The 20574-nt window shown below is 30.2% G+C and overlaps 1 protein-coding gene across 1 annotated transcript in view; it reads left to right on the top strand.

The window, feature by feature from the left end:
- Window positions 1–20233, top strand: part of LOC106679946 (uncharacterized) — a gene marked incomplete at its 5' end in the record, with an annotated part of 308178 nt that extends 287945 nt beyond the window's left edge. Inside the window, 13 exon segments of the mRNA XM_067051769.1 lie at window positions 526–830; window positions 1584–1694; window positions 3726–3876; window positions 6580–6720; window positions 6820–6989; window positions 7084–7197; window positions 8547–8680; window positions 8823–9049; window positions 9129–9356; window positions 10078–10302; window positions 10824–11109; window positions 14511–14707; window positions 15891–20233. Coding sequence (XP_066907870.1) covers window positions 526–830; window positions 1584–1694; window positions 3726–3876; window positions 6580–6720; window positions 6820–6989; window positions 7084–7197; window positions 8547–8680; window positions 8823–9049; window positions 9129–9356; window positions 10078–10302; window positions 10824–11109; window positions 14511–14707; window positions 15891–17810 — 4209 coding nt within the window.
- Window positions 20234–20574: the final 341 nt, after the last annotated feature.

Genomic DNA, 20574 nt, shown 5'->3' with positions numbered 1-20574 from the left:
AATAATCTTCCAAAAATCTTTTTAGTAGCAGTTTGGTCAAAATATGATTCCAAGGTAATTCAATAATGATTTGCCTAAATTTTAAATTAATTTTATCGTTTTAAATTCAACATGTATATTAAAAGTACAAGTCAGTGCTCATTATTTTATGCTAACAGTTCAGCATTGAACCTTATAGTATAAGTAAGTAAAAAAAGTAAATTTATCTAGATCATAACTTCAAATCCTTGAATTGAAGTTATGATCTAGATAAATTTTCGTAGAAAATTTTAAAAAATAAGACAACATTTTTAACCCAAAATATAATGAAATTTAATTGAATAAATAGGTCAGGATTGGCAATTTTGTGAAAAAAATTTTTTTTTTCATTAATCAAATATTATTACTTTATTTTGGTTTCAAATTTTTTTGGCCTTTTGCTCATGTTTGTTGGTGAGGGATTCTCTTAATGTTTTTAATAAAAAACTGAGTTGAGTAACCACGTAAGTTTTGAACATTTTGTAATTATTAATTCTCCTTTAACAGATGTTACACCATGGCAGTACAGCTGTCCACTGGGAGGCAGATGTACGCTCTACACTTGTATATGTGAGACTGGAACGTTCCTGCTCGCTGATAGTGTGGTCACGTCCTGCTTGGTCCTCCATGCGACCTGCGGCACCACCTGACTATTCGCTATCTACTAACCCTGAGGAAATTCCACCTTCTCGCTGGTCAGGAACCGAACCTTCTCTGGAAGAGGGCTATCTGGACCTGACACAGGTCAAAGAAGTAGTCCTTGGACCTAGGGATAAGGAGAGAGATGACTTCCTTAATAATACTTTGAGAAGGTAAATATTATATCATTTTAAAGCAGAAATTTAGCTGTGTATCGTTGAAAAGGAAAGTAATTAATAACCGAAAAAATAATTATAAATTTATTTAATTTACATTTACATAATATAATAGATAATTATGAAGATTGAAGTGATTGAAAAGAGAATATAATCATAATTATCGTATATTTACCGCTATTCCAACTTAGTCAATTCAGTCTTTCCTTGGTCCTCAAATTTTTTTCCCCTTCAATTACTTTAAAAAATAAATACTGATAAATCTAAATACTCTTGTATTAAAGCTAAAAAAATTAAATTAACTATGTCTAGGAATTACAAATTTATCTGGTGACCGCCATCACAACTTTCACAGTCGGTCAATGAGGTCCCTGAACTTCCAACAATTGAAGTAAGGCGAGCTTAAAATTAGGCATTAATGGTGTAACCATAATATTTTTTACCACATTTTTTATAATTGAGATAAAAGAAAAATTTTAAAAATGACCAAACTCAAAAATATAAAAATTTCTCTAGCGATCTCATCATGCTCAATATGTTAAAATAATTAAATGGTAGTTTTACTACTGATGAAACAGAACGGCTAGTAAAAGAATTATGAGTAATTTCTTATAATAAAACCTTGTTATATTTCTTTAGTTTTCATTACAAATGATCTATTTTTAATTATTATTATTATACCTTTACTAATCATTGAAAGATATATATTTTTTTTAAGAATTGATTAATTTTTATTCAAATTTTCAAAAGGTATTCACTTGATCATTATTCGCCAAATGAAGTTTGTCTTTCGCTGGTCTACGGAGCCAACCTCAGTGATAACAGGGTGTTATACCTTCTCTCTCCTCCAACCCTTAGCAGGTAAATGGTTTCTTAATTTCAGAACTAATCTGTTTTGTATATATAGAGGTTTTCAGTGTATTATAAGTCAAGAAAACATTGGTTAAATCTCCTAAATAAATTCCAGATCTGATATCCTAAATGTAAGATGAAAATAGCAAGTGCAGTGTGCTTGTTGATCATTCAAATGAAAAAGTTAAAATTCGATTTGGAATGCAATTGGGTGGATTTCTGCTTCTGATTGGCCAATGTAGGGCAGACCTTCAATTTCCTTCCTAACTCAGATAGGGTGTTGTTAGGCATAGTTTTGAATTACTTGTTTGTTTTAATTTTAATGGCCTGCTTGTTTTTGAACTAGTTTGTCATTTTGTTTTGTTTAGTCAGTAAAATGGCTGAAGAAGAATGTACAGAACACTTAATTGAACTGTTAGATAAAAGTATGCTCATGATACATCAGCCTTATATTATATTCAAATATAGACTGCCAGAATCATGTTTACTATGATATTCTTATTATTGCAGAAACATTAGAATGTTTAATGATAAGTTTTATTTTTCAATAAAAATGGTGCCACTAAGAGTGGATGATCAAATACAGAATCTCAGAGTTTGTTGTTGGTGAGTGAGTTAAGGCATCACCTTGGCAACCTTTGATTGAGGAAAATTTGAAATTTTAAAATAAACAGAATAAATTTATAGTGTAGGATTTTAATTTAAAAAAAAAAAAGTACTTTTCGGAAGTGGGTGTATTCACTTTTGATGGAAAATTCCTCTTATGTTCAATCATGCTACTTTATTATTTACATATATTTTCTCTTTTAAATACTTACATTTCGATCCTTATTTAGTAAAAATTTTCTTACTACTTAAAAAATTAAATAATATAAAATATAACAAAAAGAATTGTAGTGAAAAATGTATTTTCATCAAATTAAAATTCTATAAATAGGGGGGAAAAATTCAACAAGATAACTTGAAAGCTAATGATATAGAAACATAATGTTTTTTCGAATAAGATCAAAATTAAAATTTTATATGTTTCACTAATTTGGTTAGGTGGCTAGATCAAGAAAGAAGAGACAAAAAAGTGTAAACTTCTTTTTAATGTTTGCTGTTTCTCTAAGTTAATAACTTTCATTAAAGCTATGCAAACCAAGAATTTCACAATTAAATTATAAAAGCAAACAAAATATTCTTTGTTCCTTTAATTTTGAATTGTTGTATTTTCTGAGCTCTGATAAAAGCCTTCAGCTTAGGAAGAAACATTACTATACATTGAAAAAAAGTTTATTCTTATATGTGCGTTTTCTTTCTTGATCGCACTGTCTAGCAAACTTTTCCTTAAATTACATCTAAAGTTAGTGTCAAAAAATGATACCTTTTTCATTTTATTTAAACCCATTAGTAGGCCCTGATACTGTTATTTATTATATTTTGTCTCTCACCATTTTATTCTAAATCACTTTGTTAACATTGTTTTCACTAAACATATTGTCAAAAAAAAATTTTTTATCAAGTATATTTTAAAATTTATTATGAGGCATCAGGCAACACTTTTAAGTATTTTAGCAGTAGATATGAACTGCAAAATTAATCAATGTAAATGGTTTATCATTTTGATAATCTAACAATCAATCAACTTGTATCTTGTCTAATTGATTTTTTCTTTCTTTGAACTTTAGCTTAGTTATGAAAAATTGTTGTAGACTGGTCATTTAGAAACCAATTGTTGTTAAATTAACTATTGGAGTATTTTAATTTTTATTTAATGATAGATAAATTAAAGTTAATGATTCTCATGTATACAGATGATTATTGAAAACCTAAAGATTTTCTAAGGAAAAAAAGTAAGGGAATACTTCATTGTAAAATGTTTAGTTTTATTATACACAATATTTTTTTTTCTATATGTATATTTATTTTTTCATCCTATATTTATTTTTATATTTTATTTACAAATAAGATATTTAAAAAAAAATATATTAAAATTATTTTTTGAAATGGTATAAATTTTAATAATTATAGTTTATTAATTTGACAATTATTTTACAGGTTATGGTACAATGGCTTATGCTGTGTTGTGCGGGGCCTAAAGAAACATCTTCAGTCTAGTGATAGGCGTATGTTTTGGTTGAAAGAGCAGTATCTTCAACTTTTCTATGAAGAAAATTGCTCTATGCCTGTCACAGTTGACGCAATTAGGGTATGAATTTTATTTTCTGCAATTATTTTTAAATAGTTCCTATTTATATTTTTGCTCACGGTCTGTAATAATACAATACTTTTATTCTTATTTCATCTTAAACTCAAGAAGTAACACATATTTAAATAAGATACAAATTTAATAAGTTATAATATGAATATTTGTTGCAAGCTATTATTTATAACATTTTAAGTACGATGTGTTTTTTTGTTGACCTGTTGTTATAGGAGGAAAAGATGGTCATGGGAGGGGATAGAGGGAGGGGTATGGAGAGCACAAATAAGTAAAACTTATTTTGTTAGTACCAACATTTCAGGCCTTAATCAAGACTTTTTATTTTGAACAAAACAAAACAACAAACATAATGAATAAATTTTTATTCTTTTTTTTCCACGGAATGGCCTTTTAAGACCACGTGAATATCATTACTTTTTCCTTCTCACTTTTTCTTCTTCTCTCCCAGTATCTTCTCATCATTTCTGTGTGCATTTGCTCCCTCTCTTCCTATCATGCAGTACCCTTCCATTTTTCTTTATTTGCCGCAAGAGCATTTATTTATTTCAATTTTTTTCCATACTGTTCTCTATCCAGGCAGTCTTTATCTGTTATTTTCAATTTCTTTGCTTCCTCTCTTATTTGCTTCACATATCCTCCTACGCTCTTATATTCACAGATTCTGTCAAAGGGTTTCTTGTTTAGCCTGCTTTGGTCCATTCTCATCATGTGCCCGTAGAATCTCAGTCTTCTGATTCTTATTTCAGTTCCCAGGTCATTTATCTCCCTGTAGATTTCCTGGTAGGACTTTGTTATAATTAAATTATTGTTTTTATTAAAAAAATCTTCAAATTATAAATCCAATAATTTTTAATATTTTATTTAAAATAATCTTTTAAACTTGTATTATTTTATTATTATAAATACTTCTACAAATTTAAGATTTATATGATCATAAATTATAAATAATAATCATAAAATAATAGATATATAAATTAATAGCATGAATAAAATAATAATATTAATAATTAAATGTATTGCCAACAATGAGAACTAGTTATTTTTTTTTAAATATAAAAAATTAAATGTATTTTACATTAAAACCCTGTTAGGCTGTTTCAATGAAACTATGACCTCTCTGGTATTAAAACTCATTTAATTTCTCATTTATTCACTAAGTTTAATGAAAATTGTTAATGCCGTTTTTGATGAAATAAAAAAAATATATAAAAAATCGATACTATAAAGTGGTATTTCTGGTCAGTCAATTTCAGTGAAAACGTTGTTTTCACATCCTAGATATATACAGGATATACATCGTCCTATACATAGGACACTTGTCCTGAATATATAATTTCAGTTTCATACAATTTTTCATTTTTGAACTAGGTTGTACACAAACAGATACACTCACACTCAGACCATCTTGCGAGACTAAGTTTTTTGGACTCGAGTAGCCTCAAATATGTATTTACATCGAAGACTCAAATTTTAAATATTTTACAATCATAATACTTTTTTCTTACTATGTATTAAATAAGTGCGTTGGTAAAAGTAAAATGATGAAGCTTGCAGATGTTCTAATCATAGAAAAAAGGAGAAATTTTAGATGGAAAGACAATTCAAAATACTACCAAGAAAAAAGGTTTTCTAGATAAAATCTTCTTGTTCCAATATTTCTCCCCATGAAAGTTTCAATTTTGTGTGGAAGGGGGATTTAACCAAGCTTTATGCGCTGAAAAGAGTGTTATTATTCTCTTCAATAGGAGAAATTTCAGGAATATTTGTTCGTACCTTCTCTTTAAATTATAAATCACCCCTTGATCCATTGGCTGAATCAGAGATGTGACTTTTGATGGAAGATAATGAATGGAAATTTGTCTATCTTTGGTTCCCAAAATCGACTGTGCTGGAAAGAAGGGAGAATTGTCAAGTAATAAAACAGCTCTAAGAGGCAGAACTATCTCTTTTAAGTGATAATGGAAGGTACAAATTTGTCTCCAAACCATGACAAAAAGATGGTTTGTGTAGGAAGATGGTCAGGATTGCGGTCAAAGGAGAAACAAAAATAGTTTACAACTATTTATTTTCCAACGTTTCGCCCCACTTTGTAGAGCTTCATCAGGGCTGTTCAAGAACAAACGGGTGAACAGTCACAATGACAATGACAATGACTGTTCACCCGATTCTGACAATCTGTTTACAATGAACAGTCATTGTCATTGTCATTGTGACTGTTCACCCGTTTGTTCTGAACAGCCCTGATGAAGCCATACAAAGTGGGGCGAAATGTCGGAAAATAAATAGTTGTAAACTATTTTTGTTTCTCCTTTGACCGCATCCCTGACCATCTTCCTATACATCAATTTTTACGGTCGAAGTAGAACAATACGTAATTAACAAATATGTAATCGTTAAAAATAATCTTTCATATTCATTTTTTTTAAACTAAATATTATACATATAAAATAAATGATGTAAAAATTAAAAAAACACCTTACTAAATTATATATACATATGAAGGATATAGAACAAAAAAATCATATTTACTTACCATGTATTTTATAATAATTATACAGGAACTATATATAATAAATTTCAAAAAATAATTGTACTAGTTATAAGTATAATGTGTTTGTAGTAACTCAATTCAGTTGAGCAGCACAAAATTTTCAATAGTGTTTCTTCTAAGATCATGTTATTTTGAAGGTTTTTGGTGGTCGTGATTGGGCGAGCACTGGTCACATTACTGGAATATCTCCACCTGATAATGGGACTCTTAGGCGAGGTGCATCAACAAAATTTATAAATAAAAAGAAAAGGTCCATCGGCAATATTCAAACATTAAGGGTTAGTGTTGATACATATTAATTATTTATAATTTAATACACAACTTTAATATATTATTTAACATTGTTTTTTTTTTTATATTATTATTATTCTGTTCAGCCTGAGTTGTGCTCCTTGTCTGACACTGGCTACAGAAGAGCTCTCCCCTCTCCTGCTCTTCCTCCTTCGAGGTCTCGCTCCATCTCTAGTGAAATGGAAGCGAGGCCAGGTGTCAGTCCTCAAGGCTCTTCTGATCACTTAGACTCTTCCAGTCCTACCCATCACCATAGGTAGTGTAGTCTTCCATCATATCTGAGATATCCTTTTTTTTATTTATTTATTTTTAAATGGTATTATGATTGATATTCTTTTTATAAATTTTAGGGAAAGGGTAAAAAAAGAAGTTATATGGCCTGTTACTCATTTCAGGCATGGCTCAATCACTCATGAAACCCAATTGGATTTTATAGATTTTGTGGCTCTGTTCCGATCATTCAGGTTAAATATTTTATTATTTCAGTTTTAAAGATGGTTAAAAATATATGCTTATGATTGTGTGTTTTTATAATATTAAAAATTTGGTTATGTAAGCTAATAGAAAAACTTAAAAAATCAGCCTTTAATGCTGGTATTTTCATAAATTGTTTAAATATTTAATGAAAAATATTTAACAATATATTTTTTGTGGTCTTCCCCTTAAACTTAGCCTTATTTTTTTTCTAATTATATCATTTTGATATCCTTGCAAACATGATTTTGTGAAAATATGTACTGCCCTGGCACATATATTTTTTTTAATTTTTCATATTGGTGTGTTAATTATGACATTTTATATTTGTTAGAAATAATTCACTAAGTGATTTTTGTGTGGTTCTCCCCTGAGGCCCTCCTATTCGAATTTTATTTACTCTGTGATTAATATTACAAAATAAAGATATAATAGTGAAATATATAAGAACGCTTTGACAATTGGACATGAATAAATATAATGTATCATGAAATTATTAAAGATAAAAAACTTATAGATATTTTCTTGAAAATATCTCAAGAAAAAAAATTATAAATTGAAGTTAATAACACATATTATTTAAAAAATACAAATAGTATTCACTATTTGCTAAGGCTCATATATTATTTTATATTGCCTCTGTCTGGAAAATCAAACACTTTAAGCATCATATATTTTTAAGTTATGAATGGGATGATGTTTCGGACTACCTCTTGTTCATTTCCAAACCGAATTCCTTAAGTGTTAGACTACTCATCTGATAGTCAATAAATTATAGTTCATTGAATATAAATTCTTGTCATTATAATTAATACATCTCTACAATATTTTAAACGGCTAGTCCCCTAATGTATGCAGTCAGGAAACTGGAAATGATGACATAAAAAATTAATAAGCTAAGAATGGGTTGGTCAATTTAAAGCTGAGATGTTGAAGTCCACTTAAGTTAAATTACAACTGCCTTGAGTTAAAACAAACAATATCTGAGTACTATCTGTCTCCTAGGAAAGAGCAAAGAAACTCATCTCAGGCCCTTTAACACCAGTTGTTTTAAGAAATTGTAAATTTTATGTAATAATTTTTGCTCTTTTTTTCTTTGTGTATCCAAGTTTCAATTGGACAATGGATAATTAAATGTAAAGAATTATATAAATTGTATAAACAAAATGTCAAATAAGGATAAGTCATTATAATTTTAATATTTCTATTATCAATTCTAAAAATTGCAGGTTATTAATTTTTTTCTGTTGGTTACTGACCTATTCTAACCAAAGTTATAAAGCCTAGATTAATAAATAATTTTTCTGATGCATTTGCTGATTTTATATTTTATTTGCAGCTTACGAGCTCGGAAGGATTTGAAAGATCTTTTTGACCAGTTTGCTATGAGCTGTAGAAGTATGTCAGATAGTTCACTCAATGACGGCAGTCTAAAAAGTTCTCCAGAACATTCAAGCCGAGCACCAAAGATTGGTAGGTCAAACAAAAAAAAAAAATTAAAGATATTGTAAAGAATATATAAAGAAATTAGAAACTTTAAGTAAACTTTGTGATAACAATGTTAATTAAATTAAATTAAATATAAATATAAAACAAACATTTCAATTATTTTAAGGTTTGCTAACACGAAACAGCTCAGCTGATCTTATGGACTACAGGAACACACCAGCAATGCAAAAGAAAAAAATATTTGACGCCATAGCAACTTCAAGCATTGTAACTAACTGTGCTGGAGTGGATACCTCTAAATCTCAAGTCATAACTCTGAGCAACTTTGCTAAATTTCTTGAAACGAAGCAGCTGGAACAACATACTGAAGAAGAAGTTAAAGAGCTGATTCAGGTGAATTTCATTTTATATTTTCATTTGAAAATTTCTTTTTCTTTTTTTTTTGTAATTTAATAAATGTTCCCTTTTGCAGAGGCATGAACCAGATCCTACTTTGAGATCGCACAACTGCTTATCCTTTGAAGGTTTTGCGAGGTTTCTTATGGACAAAGAAAATTTTGCATTCGTCTGTGAAAAAGTGAGCCCTGATGAAAAAGAGATGGAATATCCTCTTTCCCATTACTACATCGCCTCAAGCCACAACACATACCTCACTGGCCATCAGCTTAAAGGAGAATCCTCAGTGGATTTGTACAGCCAGGTATTTATATGTTCACATGCATAACCATTATTGAGTTTTTGAACCCTCCACATTAAAATAATATCATTACTAGCTTAGGATTATATTTATATCTTATGACCAAAAAAGTTTATTTAATCTGTAATTCAATGTTTTAAAATGTAAAAGTGACAAAATAGGTTGAATTTGTCTAAATTCATTGACCTGGGGAGAATAACCTGCGAAAAGTTTTTTAATTGTAGGATAGGAGGTGTAAATTTATATTTAAGATTGTCCAGAATGTCCAGGTTGTCCTAAACATTGGACGTTTAAAGTAATAATAAAGAATGTTTGAAACTAAACTAAGATACAAATTATTTTATTAAAACAATTAAATTAAGAATTTATTCTTTTTCTGGAGAATTTTGTCCGTACTATTAATATTATTTTTCATTAGATAATATTCTTTTATTTTAAATTCATTTGTCATTATTCAATTATTAATGCAACAAAACCTATCTGACTTGAGAAAGAATTTTTACAACATATGAGTTGTGGTACAGCACAGCACTGATATCAAATAATAATAAATTATCATACTGCGTAGATTGATTTATGTTTCTGATAAATAGATTTTGTAGTCAAAATTATTTCTTTCATTTTAGTGATTCATATGAACTATTTGAATTATTTTTTTAACATATTTCCCTCCAAAAACCAATCAACATTCTCTGAAATATTCTCACTTAAATTTCATTTTCAGGTGTTGTTAGCTGGTTGTCGGTGCGTGGAACTGGACTGCTGGGATGGTGATGATGGTTCGCCTCAGATATACCATGGCCATACATTCACAACTAAGATCCAATTTAAATCTGTCGTTGAAGCAATCAACAGAAGTGCCTTTGTTACTTCACCTTATCCTGTCATCCTTTCAATCGAAAACCACTGTTCTCTTCAGCAGCAGACTCGTATGGCACATATATTTCAGGTAGCGTAATAATTTGCTAATGAGTATATCAACTGTTATTGTATCACTCAGTAAAAAAATTATAATAAAATATACTCAAAGCAAATGACTGAGCTCATTGTTCCTAACAAGACTTTTTATTTATGAATAGAAATCATTATTTCATTTTTATTTTATAATATACCATTTACTTTTAGTATATGTTTATTGTAATAAATATACGAGTTGGAATTCTTTGACAAATATTTATTTCTATATAAATTAAAATCAGATATTAATGATAAAGACATGATTGAAATCCTATGTTTTTTTAAATAATTATTAAGGGTTTTATCCCAAGTTATTACTGGGAAGAAGTTATCAGCAGATACAAACTAAATTAAATAAATACTACTTTGGCAACCTTTACATTTATTCAATTCTGTGAATTCTCTACTTTCATACCTACAAATCTTATGTCCTCGATTATATCATCCGTAATTATTATTCACAAAACAAAAAAAACAAAAAATTAAATTCAAATTATTCTGCTTACGTTTCAGAGTGTTTTTGGTGACAAACTTGTGACAAAGTTTCTATTTGAAGCTGATTTTTCTGACGAACCTTGTCTGCCTTCACCAGCCCAGCTGAAGTATAGAATATTAATCAAAAATAAAAAATTGATGGCAGATATACCACCAGCTTATCCTTTACAGAGAGGGAAAACAAGGAGTCATCAAGCTCCTAGAGCATCTTCTATCATTTCAAACACCTCAGGTGGTTCTGTAAATGACGATTTCAGTGATGAAGATGATGATGATGACGATGACGATGATGAAAACATAGAGGGTGAGTATTTATCTATTTATGCAAAAAAAAAAAAAAACTGATTTGATTCAGAATACTGACTATTTTTTTTATTATTTCAAATTGGAAAATATACAATCAGTAAAAAAAATAAAAATAATAATACAGTATAACTAAATTTTAATAGACAAAAATGAGATATTGAATTTTTATTATAAATCAATAATTCTTTATTTATATAAAAAGGTGTTTGTATTTGATTTTATATTCGATATAAGGAGAATATGGTCGGGTGAGCGGTCACTAATGATCCACAAATATTAGTACAAGAGCCCAAGAGGAGAAAAAACTCAATTATTTCACCCTAATTTTTGATTACTTTAATGAAAACTATGAATAATTACTAGTAAAAATTGATGAGGTTAGGGGAATACAAAAGGCGGCTGTTTCAGCAGGTTAAAAAAAATTAAGTTTCCTTTTGGAGCTCTGTCTTTAAAATTATCAACAACACTAAAAAAACCTAATAGTACATCATTTAAAGAAGAGTAAATATGCTAAAATATGAGCCCTAATATAGCCACTTACGTTCTATAGTTCGAGAGATATAGCTTTTTAAAAAGCAACATTTCATAAAAAATGCACTGAAAAATCAGTAGTTAGTGAATTTATTTTAAGAAATCTATATCTCAAAAACCATTTGACTTAAAAATGTCAATTTACACTCAAATTAAAGCTAATTTATAAAGTAGTTTATTACCTTTATCTTCATAGGAGTAGTAGTATTCATGATATTCGACAAAATGAATTCACAAAATGTTGATTTCTAGCTCTTTGGACAAAAATTTTGACTTATGGAAAAATATATTTCCGGAACCATAAGATGTACAAGAAATTACCAGCACTCAAATTAAAGCTAGTTAAATGTACTATAAAGTAGTTTATAATGTTTACCTTCATAGAAGTGGTAATTTTTATGATATTTGACAAAATGTTGATTTTTCAATGCATTTTTTAAGAAATGTTGCTTTTTAAAAAAGCTATATCTCTCGAACTATAGAACTTAAGTGGCCATATTAGAGCTCATATTTTAGCATATTTATACTTCTTTAAATGATGTTCTATTAGTTTGTTTTTTTTTAGTGTTATTGATAATTTTAAAGACATGTAGTTCCAAAAGAAAATTAATTTTTTTTTAATATATTAAAACAGCTGCCATTTTGTATTCCCTCTACCTATACTTGGCAGACTCATCAATTTTGAATAGTTATTATACATAGTTTTCATTAAAGTAATAAAAAATTAGGCTGAAATATCTGCCTTTTTGTTCCTCTAGGGTTCTTTTACTGTATATTTTACTTATATAATGACCGCACCTCTGACTATCTTCACCTCATACTTTATAATAGGTTTTCTGACAGAGTGTAGTCTCCTTATAGCTGCTACAGTGAAGGGTCCTGATCCTCCTGTTTAGTATAGAAGAAATTATATTTTAATTATAATTAAAAATAAATTATATTGAAGTTAATTTAAGTCACTGAAGGAGGATAGCTAAGCTTTCTAACCACAAATGCTATATTAGATTCATACTAATAGATTGTGTGAGCCAGTTTTAATTTGTTATTCTTATGTGCTCCAAGTATTAGGCAAAATTTTTGTGTGTTAACCTACAACAAATTAATTATTCACCTATAAATAGAGCAAATGGGATCACAGCTTCTGAGTGAAAGACTGATAAAAGACTCACATGTGAAGAAAACCAATGTCCATTATTGATCGGTAAATAATCACTTTTACAAACATTGTCATACTACAAGTTGTACCACAAGATATAATTATTTTTATGTGGGTAACGGACCATGGAGGTCTAAGTCCTTGCATATTGTATTTCCTAATACATTGCACGTTTCTTGACTAAGTTTTTACGTAGGGTGAGTTTGTCACTTCCATACCTCACTGCAGGATAACTCACTCTAAATATGTGCTTTCTCAGTTTCTGTTGTATGTTTTCTGAGCTAACAATGGATATTTTGTGTCATCAATTGAAACCATCTCCAGACCTCAAGTTTAATGGCAATTTCTCAATACAGGGGGCATGTAAATGAGTCATCTGGTCATATTGTGCCCATCGTTTGTCAACTGCGAATCCTCTCCTTATAGCTGCTTGTCTCCTATTACCAGAGGAATGTGTCATGAAGTATAGTGTTAGCTATTCTAAGTGTTTCTGAACTGTATAAGATCCTCAAACCTTCTCTACTAGTCATGTTATCATCGGAAAGAACCATTATCCTTGACCAAAACATATAATGGACATTTGTTAGTAGAAAAAAACAAAGATGATAAAAGCAACAAAAACCAACTTATAGTTGAAAAGAGTCCTGTAAAACAGTCTTAGAAGAAATGAGCAATTATTTCCATTCTATTTGATCCAGAAGGGATTATTTTAGGATATATTGTTCAAACATTGTCTGTAATAATCAAATTACCCACAAAGCAAACATAAGGCTCATAATCAGCCATTAAAATCAGAAATATGAAGTATCTTTTTTTTCCACTGCTGAGTACTTAATCCAATAACCTTGAAAGTCTGTATGGAACATATTTGTATTGTAATTAGATAGTTGAAACTTAAAATTTAAGTAATTCTGATTGACAATGTCATTTTTTTACTCTTCTTTGTCATTTATTTATACTCATGTACACAATACGCTGTTTGAATCCAACTGTGATTCTGGGAATTTCATTTGGAAGTTAGATCTTATCAATCAACCTTATCAATTTCCTTTAACTTTTCTAGCTCCCATTTCTTTTTCAATTTCTAGATTATTGTCAGTCTCACACTGCCTCCCTAATTACTGTGTATATATATATATTTTTAAAGTTAAGTGAAAGTACAAGCTTATTAACCTCTGATTTCTGCCGAAAGGTCTTCAAAACGTCTGCTTATATATCCAACTAATTGGATCATTTGATAAGGAACTATAAAAATATTTATCAATAGCATCAATAGCTGCAAGTTAATATTAGAAAAATTATGAATAGACAAAGTTGAGCAGGCGGAGACAGGAGTATCAGAGTGCTTGGTTTTGAATGTTGATGGGTTTGATTCTCACTTGGCTCAGTCAATAATTTTGTATTTTGTAGTTACCACAAGAAATGACTCTTGATATTCCCAGTTTAGGGCTGTACAGGTTCTCAATGAAAGGCAAGCTGTTAAAAAAACAAAAAAAAGTTAGAGCTATCCAACTATTATTATCAACCATACTCAGTACTGCTGTCAGGTCTTTCCTTAAATAATTCTTTTAAGTAAATAATCAATTAATTTTTATTTGTAAATAAATATTAAATGATAAATTTAATTTTCTACATGACCAGTTGCTTTATTTAATCACAGGTTTTATAAATATCTAATCTTCAATAAATAACAAGATTTATTTAAATTTTAGCAACTGTTACTGATTGCCCGAGGACTGATTCCCTTTCAAGTCATGACAGTGCATTGAAAACACCATCTCGATCGACTGGAAAATCACCTGCGAGTCAGCAACCGCTGGAAATGGATTGGGTCATGGAGGATGATGGCATTGCGCCTAAGAAGAAACAGATTGCCAGAGAACTTTCAGATCTCGTAATATATATTCAGGTTTGTTTTTTGTCTTTAATTAAATTCTTAAACTTCAATATTGACTTTTAATGATTTGGTAATATTGATTCGAGGAATTTATGTGCCTGAGAGGTTTTACCATTTATTGTTATTTTCTTCTTTAATGCTCTGTGGCTTTTGAATAGACTCTAATCTTTTGATATTTTATTTATTTATCATTTCTAGAATAATAAGCCAATATTTACTTCTCAGGTAGTATTAATATTCTATTAGAGTTCTATCTACTCCATGTATGCCACATGCCAGATGGTGGCAAATTGTTGCCTTGGTTTGATAAGGCTCAAACTAACAAAAGGGTTTCTAAAATCACTCACAAAGAAGCTCGTATCTTCCAAGTTAATGTCAATCCCATAGGTTGAAAATTTAAGGAACAAGTATTAAGTGTATAGTAGAACAAGCATATAGTAGTAAGAAATAAAGAAGGAACAGATATTGTGACAAAGTTCAATCTAAAGATACTGGTACTGGTACTGGTACTGATGTATTTAGTGGGAGAACAAGTCCGGCAAGTGGGCCTAGTGGTCCTTTTTGCCAACCCCTTATGGCTACCTGGGTTGCTGCCGCGTACTAACCAAGGTGGGAGTGTCAAGATTCATTCTTCGGGACCGCCGAAAAATGAATGTTTAACTGCCCCAATGCCCCAGGTGGGAATCGAACCCACAACGTTCCGAACCGTGCGCACTGCTGGGACCTGCGCCCCAACGTCCCTCAATCTATAGATAACTTTTAATTGGACATTGTAACTTAGAAGCTCTGTTTCACATTATTATGATTATAACAATTAGGCCCTTGTCAAACCAAGGTTACAAAATGTCCCTTATAGAAAGATATGATATATGAATAATCTAAGCAGTTCATGTTTCTGAATTGTTATAAAAGGCATTCTCAAGCAGTGTCTAACTTATATTTGACAGATCTAATTTAAAACTCTAGGAGAACAATCCTGATTCGTATTAAAATTCTTATTTTGATTTCTACTTTATCTATCAGTGACAGTACTTACCAGGAAACTGAAGTATAAGAGGCTAGAAGTAAAGGAGTATAAGACAAAATTTTTCTTATAAGGTGTTATCTTTAGTTTTCTCATACTTTTAATTTATATTTATGATACAAAAATATTTCATTTTGATTGTTTAAACTCAAATAGACTTTTTTTTTCTAGGCTATTAAATTTCGTCAATTGAACACAATCAGTCCTAATAGTTCAGTACGCTGTAAACGAGCTTCAGCAGTACCTTCAGTAGCTACAAGCGCCATGTTGAAGAAGGGAAGTGGTGGAAGCCTAGTTGGGCCCACGGGCAGTCCTAGCAGCTCCGACTCCCACAGTTATCCTAAGCAACGAGTTAACACCTACCATCCCTGCTACCAGTGTACATCTCTGAATGAAAACTCAGCTAAGAAACTCTGCAGAAAGCAGACATTACCTCTGATTGCTCATACAGAAACCCAACTAATGCGTACTTACCCTGCTGGTATGAGGATCGACTCTTCAAACTTTAATCCTGTGATATTTTGGGCTTTTGGCATTCAAATGGTTGCATTGAATTATCAAACAGAAGATAGCGCTTTGCACATTAACACAGCAATGTTTGAGCAAAATGGCCGCTGTGGATATGTATTGAAACCAGCAGTTATGAGGGATAGGACTCACATGATGTACAGAAGATTTAATCCATGGGATAAGGAGTTTGATGGCCTTCATTCTTCTCAGATTATTCTAAATGTCATATCTGGTCAGTATGTTTGCCAGAACAATCTAACTGCTAATGTTATAGTCGAGATAGAAATGATTGGGATTCCTGTTGATTGTAACAAACAAAAAACAAAAGTTGTTCAAAGGAATGCATTGAACCCTATTTGGAATGAATCTTTTTATTTTCAGGTTATGTTCAGAGATTTAGCATTTTTAAGGTTTTCTGTTTTGGATGCAAGTACAAATCATATGATTTGTCAGAGGGTAATGCCATTGAAATGCCTCAGACCAGGATATCGTCATGTTCGTATGCGGACTCCTCAAAATCAGCCTTTACAGTTATCTACACTCTTTGTCTATTCTCGCACAGAAGAAGAGTCAGTAGGTCAATCTGATACCATACTTGACCGGTGCAAAGAGGAAAATCCTGCAAAACAAGAGATGAGACCAACTGGAAAGAGAAGAATGTTCTTCTTAATGGTGTATGGAGTAGTTCCTGATGAAACATCTACTATATTGAAGATAACTCAAGAGAGCACAACTCATGAAGTAGTTCTTCAAGCTTTACAAAAGGCTGGACAGAGTGCAGACAAGGTAAATGATTATGTTTTAGTCGAAGAAGTTTCTCGAGGTTGGGATAGGAAAGACAGAGAAGCACCTGCCTCTCAAAGGGTTCTGGATCCCCAAGAATGTCCTCTCCAAGCTCAAGCTCAGTGGCAGGGAGAAGGGAAATTTTTATTGAAACGTTTAGGTGATGATCCTAGCAGTCGAGCTTGGTTATCTTCCATCAGATCTACACGAGTTCAACAGGCCAGAACATGGGACGAAGCTGACAATTTCTTAGTTTGTGTTTATAATGTTTCCCCTGAAATACCTTATGCTATTTTAAAGATGCCGCAAAGTGCATGCGCACAGGATGTGCTAGCACAAGCATTAGTAAAGGCCAGAAGAATGGAAGATCCCACCAGGTTTATCTTACTAGAGGAACTAGAATGGAGTGCGAATGCAAAAGTTCAAAGGATACTTGCAGATGATGAGAACATATACAGAACACAATCCCAGTGGCAAACAATAGGGAGGTTCATTCTTCGTGAGAGGGAAATCAGAAGAACAGGGAGTACACTGCGCACAGTTACACTCGATCGTCTTAGCAGGGGTTTGAGCAAATTACCAGTTGCTGAAGCCTTAAGTGATCCTACTGCAAAAGTTCGGTTTCCGCTTAGTGGGCTTAGTAGAAGTGTTCGTGATTCGGGGCCTTATGGGAGACAGAGGGAAGTGCACTCAGAAGGGGAAACTCTCAGCGATGAGGACATGACTTCTGACATGAGGACAGCTGTTTCCAGATTGAAGAGGGTTTCTTTGCGGAAGCTTAGGGTGTGGAAATCATGATTCATGCTCTGTTCTATGTCTGAGTAGACATAAGGGAACTAAAGACCCCTATTTCTAACTTCTAACACCGAAGTCTAGTCATTATAAAACTTTCTGTGATACTATACGTACGTTGCTATTTGTTTTTAATTATTTTTACGACTCTATTTAAATTTTTTTTTATTATTGACCTTCCTTGTATCAGTGTTTTCTTGATAATTTTTCAAGAAAATCTCTTCCTTGTATATTCTTCTGTATATTCCTTTTTTCTACTTATTGTGTACAGTATTTATAAATTATATATAAATATATACTTATTATAAATATGTATAGAGAGAAAGAGCACTATTGTATTTAAAAAAAAGTGTGAATATCTTTACAAAGAAACCAGTATTGTTAATTGATAAAATTTTTAAAAGTTACTAATGTTAATGTAGGTTTAAAAGACATTTCTATAAATTGTTTATATTATATTATTACATTAAGTTTATAAAGTTTATTGCAAGTTTGAGATTTCGTTACAATTTAGTTTCCGAAATAGCCGTTGTTTGCTATTGAATGAATAAATTGATGCCAGTTTTTAACTAGTCAATGGTATTCAGGGTATTTAAAATAATTGTCAACAAGAGATTAAGAAAATGCCAAACGTCTTTAAATATCTCATTTGTATGACCAAAAATAGTAAATACTGTCTTAGCTAATGTTTATATTTACTTTGAATAGTTTTTATTAAAATAACTTGAAGCACATATTTACTTTTTTGTTGTTTCTTGTCTAATTTTGTGGCCCTGCTAACAGTCAGTGTAACCTCCTCTAACCTTTCTCCCTACTTTATAACAGAGCTTGGTTGAGCCACATTAAGTAAAAGTATTTCAGAGACACCTGATGAGATATTTCACTGTTTATAAATTATTCAAAAGGGTATTTTACACAGTAAGAAAAATATGTTATAAATAAAGTAAGATAGCTTTCAATAACTTTAAAAGAAATTCATTAGTCTAATAATATTTTCCTCTTTTTGCCATGGCCACTTACTTAAATAAATATTGTAATATGTGATATACCCTAAGTTTTAAACCTTTTGGGGGAAATTTTAGTTTAGATATTTTTACACAGAAAAAAGAATAAAAAAAGAATTAACTGCAGTTTTATAGATTATTCTAAGTCCTTTACCACTGAAATTTTAATTTTAATGCATTAAAAAAATTGAAAGTAATTTGATTTAAAAACCAAACCCAAACATTAAAAATTAAAATGTAGGGAAATAGAGGGACCAATTAAAAGCAAGCTCTTTTATCTTCAAGATGATGTCTTTCACAAGTGACCAAGTTCTCTTAATATCCCTGTTAGGGAATGTAAATGCAAATGAATGTACAAATTTAGCTGGGTCTGTAATATTAGACAAGTAACTTTACTTTTTATTTTTTATATATTTATTTATTTATTTTTTTAATCATGAGTCTAATCTTGTACATATTCACAATGTAAACAGATCACATATCCATGTAGACTTACGCTCTCACTGACATGTCAAACTTCAATAAGGCCCTATTTTTCCTGACCTAAAAATATCTCTTGTACAACTAAAAGCTGATTTCATTTTGTTTATTCAATTTATTTTATCAATGTAACTTTTGCCTGTTTAATCTTTGATGTTACAAGCTTGAAAATCAGTGCCTTTTTATGTTCTTTTGAGAGTCACATTTTTCGAATTTAAATGAACTTTCTCTAGTTGATATTTTTCTATTTTCCGCAACAGCTTTTAAATATTTTAAATGTAATGCAAGCTGTTAACGAGGGCATAGTTACTCGTTCATTAAATATTTCTTAACTTGGGCCTTGAAACACTTTTTGCTAAAACTGGGTAACGTATACCTGATGTTTTTACTATAATGGAATATTCATGTAGCATTTACTACTATTTTGTAAAAAAAAAAATAAAAAAACATTTTTAGCGATAAGTATAATGATATGTGAGAGTATTAATTTTATTTATGACCCTCAAACCTAATCAAATTCAAAAATCATTAAAATTATACAAAAAAATGTGCTCTTTCAAAATTTAAAATACTTGTTGAATTTTTATTAATCTGATAGAAGTCCGATAAGGAATCTTTTAGTGTTGTTCATAAACAGAAACAATAATGTTTCACCTGGATAATATTTGAAAAGGACCTCATGTAATTTTATTGATTATAATATAAATTACCCATAAAATTATAGGTTTATTGTCTTCTTATTTATTTGTAAAATTAAGTTGTTAATGTATGTTGAAACGCACATCCCCGAAACTACCTGAAGCAGAAGGTGCTCTGATTGCTGATTTTTTTTTTTGTTTAATTTATTTAAATTTTCATTTAAAATAGTATATTAATATATGAGATTTAAAAAAAAATGTTATATTTTCTATTTGAACTTGTAAATATATTATACGCACATTTAGACTGTATTGTTTTTTTATTTATACATTGTCTTCCATGAATGGTAACAGAATTTTTTCTAGAACTTGATGAACACATATATTGAAAATTAACACAATATTATATTACATTTGAGAATTCACAATAAAATCATTGTTTTGTAAAGTTTTAATGGCCGCATGTATAATTTCGTAACCCTTTCTACTTTAGTGTTGTCATGACCATATCCAACAGGTGCATTTTCTAAATGTAAAGTTATGATAGAATTACATTGAGAAGCAAATAAAATGGCAACACTTAGTCGAATAAACAGATAGTTAGTACCTTTTACTGAAGCATATACTAAAAATTAAGAATGTAATCAA

Source organism: Halyomorpha halys, unplaced genomic scaffold (genome assembly GCF_000696795.3).
Source record: "Halyomorpha halys isolate HHAL.00 unplaced genomic scaffold, Hhal_1.1 Scaffold235.1, whole genome shotgun sequence".
In the NCBI taxonomy this organism is placed as follows: Eukaryota; Metazoa; Arthropoda; class Insecta; order Hemiptera; family Pentatomidae; genus Halyomorpha; species Halyomorpha halys.
This window is presented reverse-complemented; position numbering and strand designations above follow the sequence as displayed.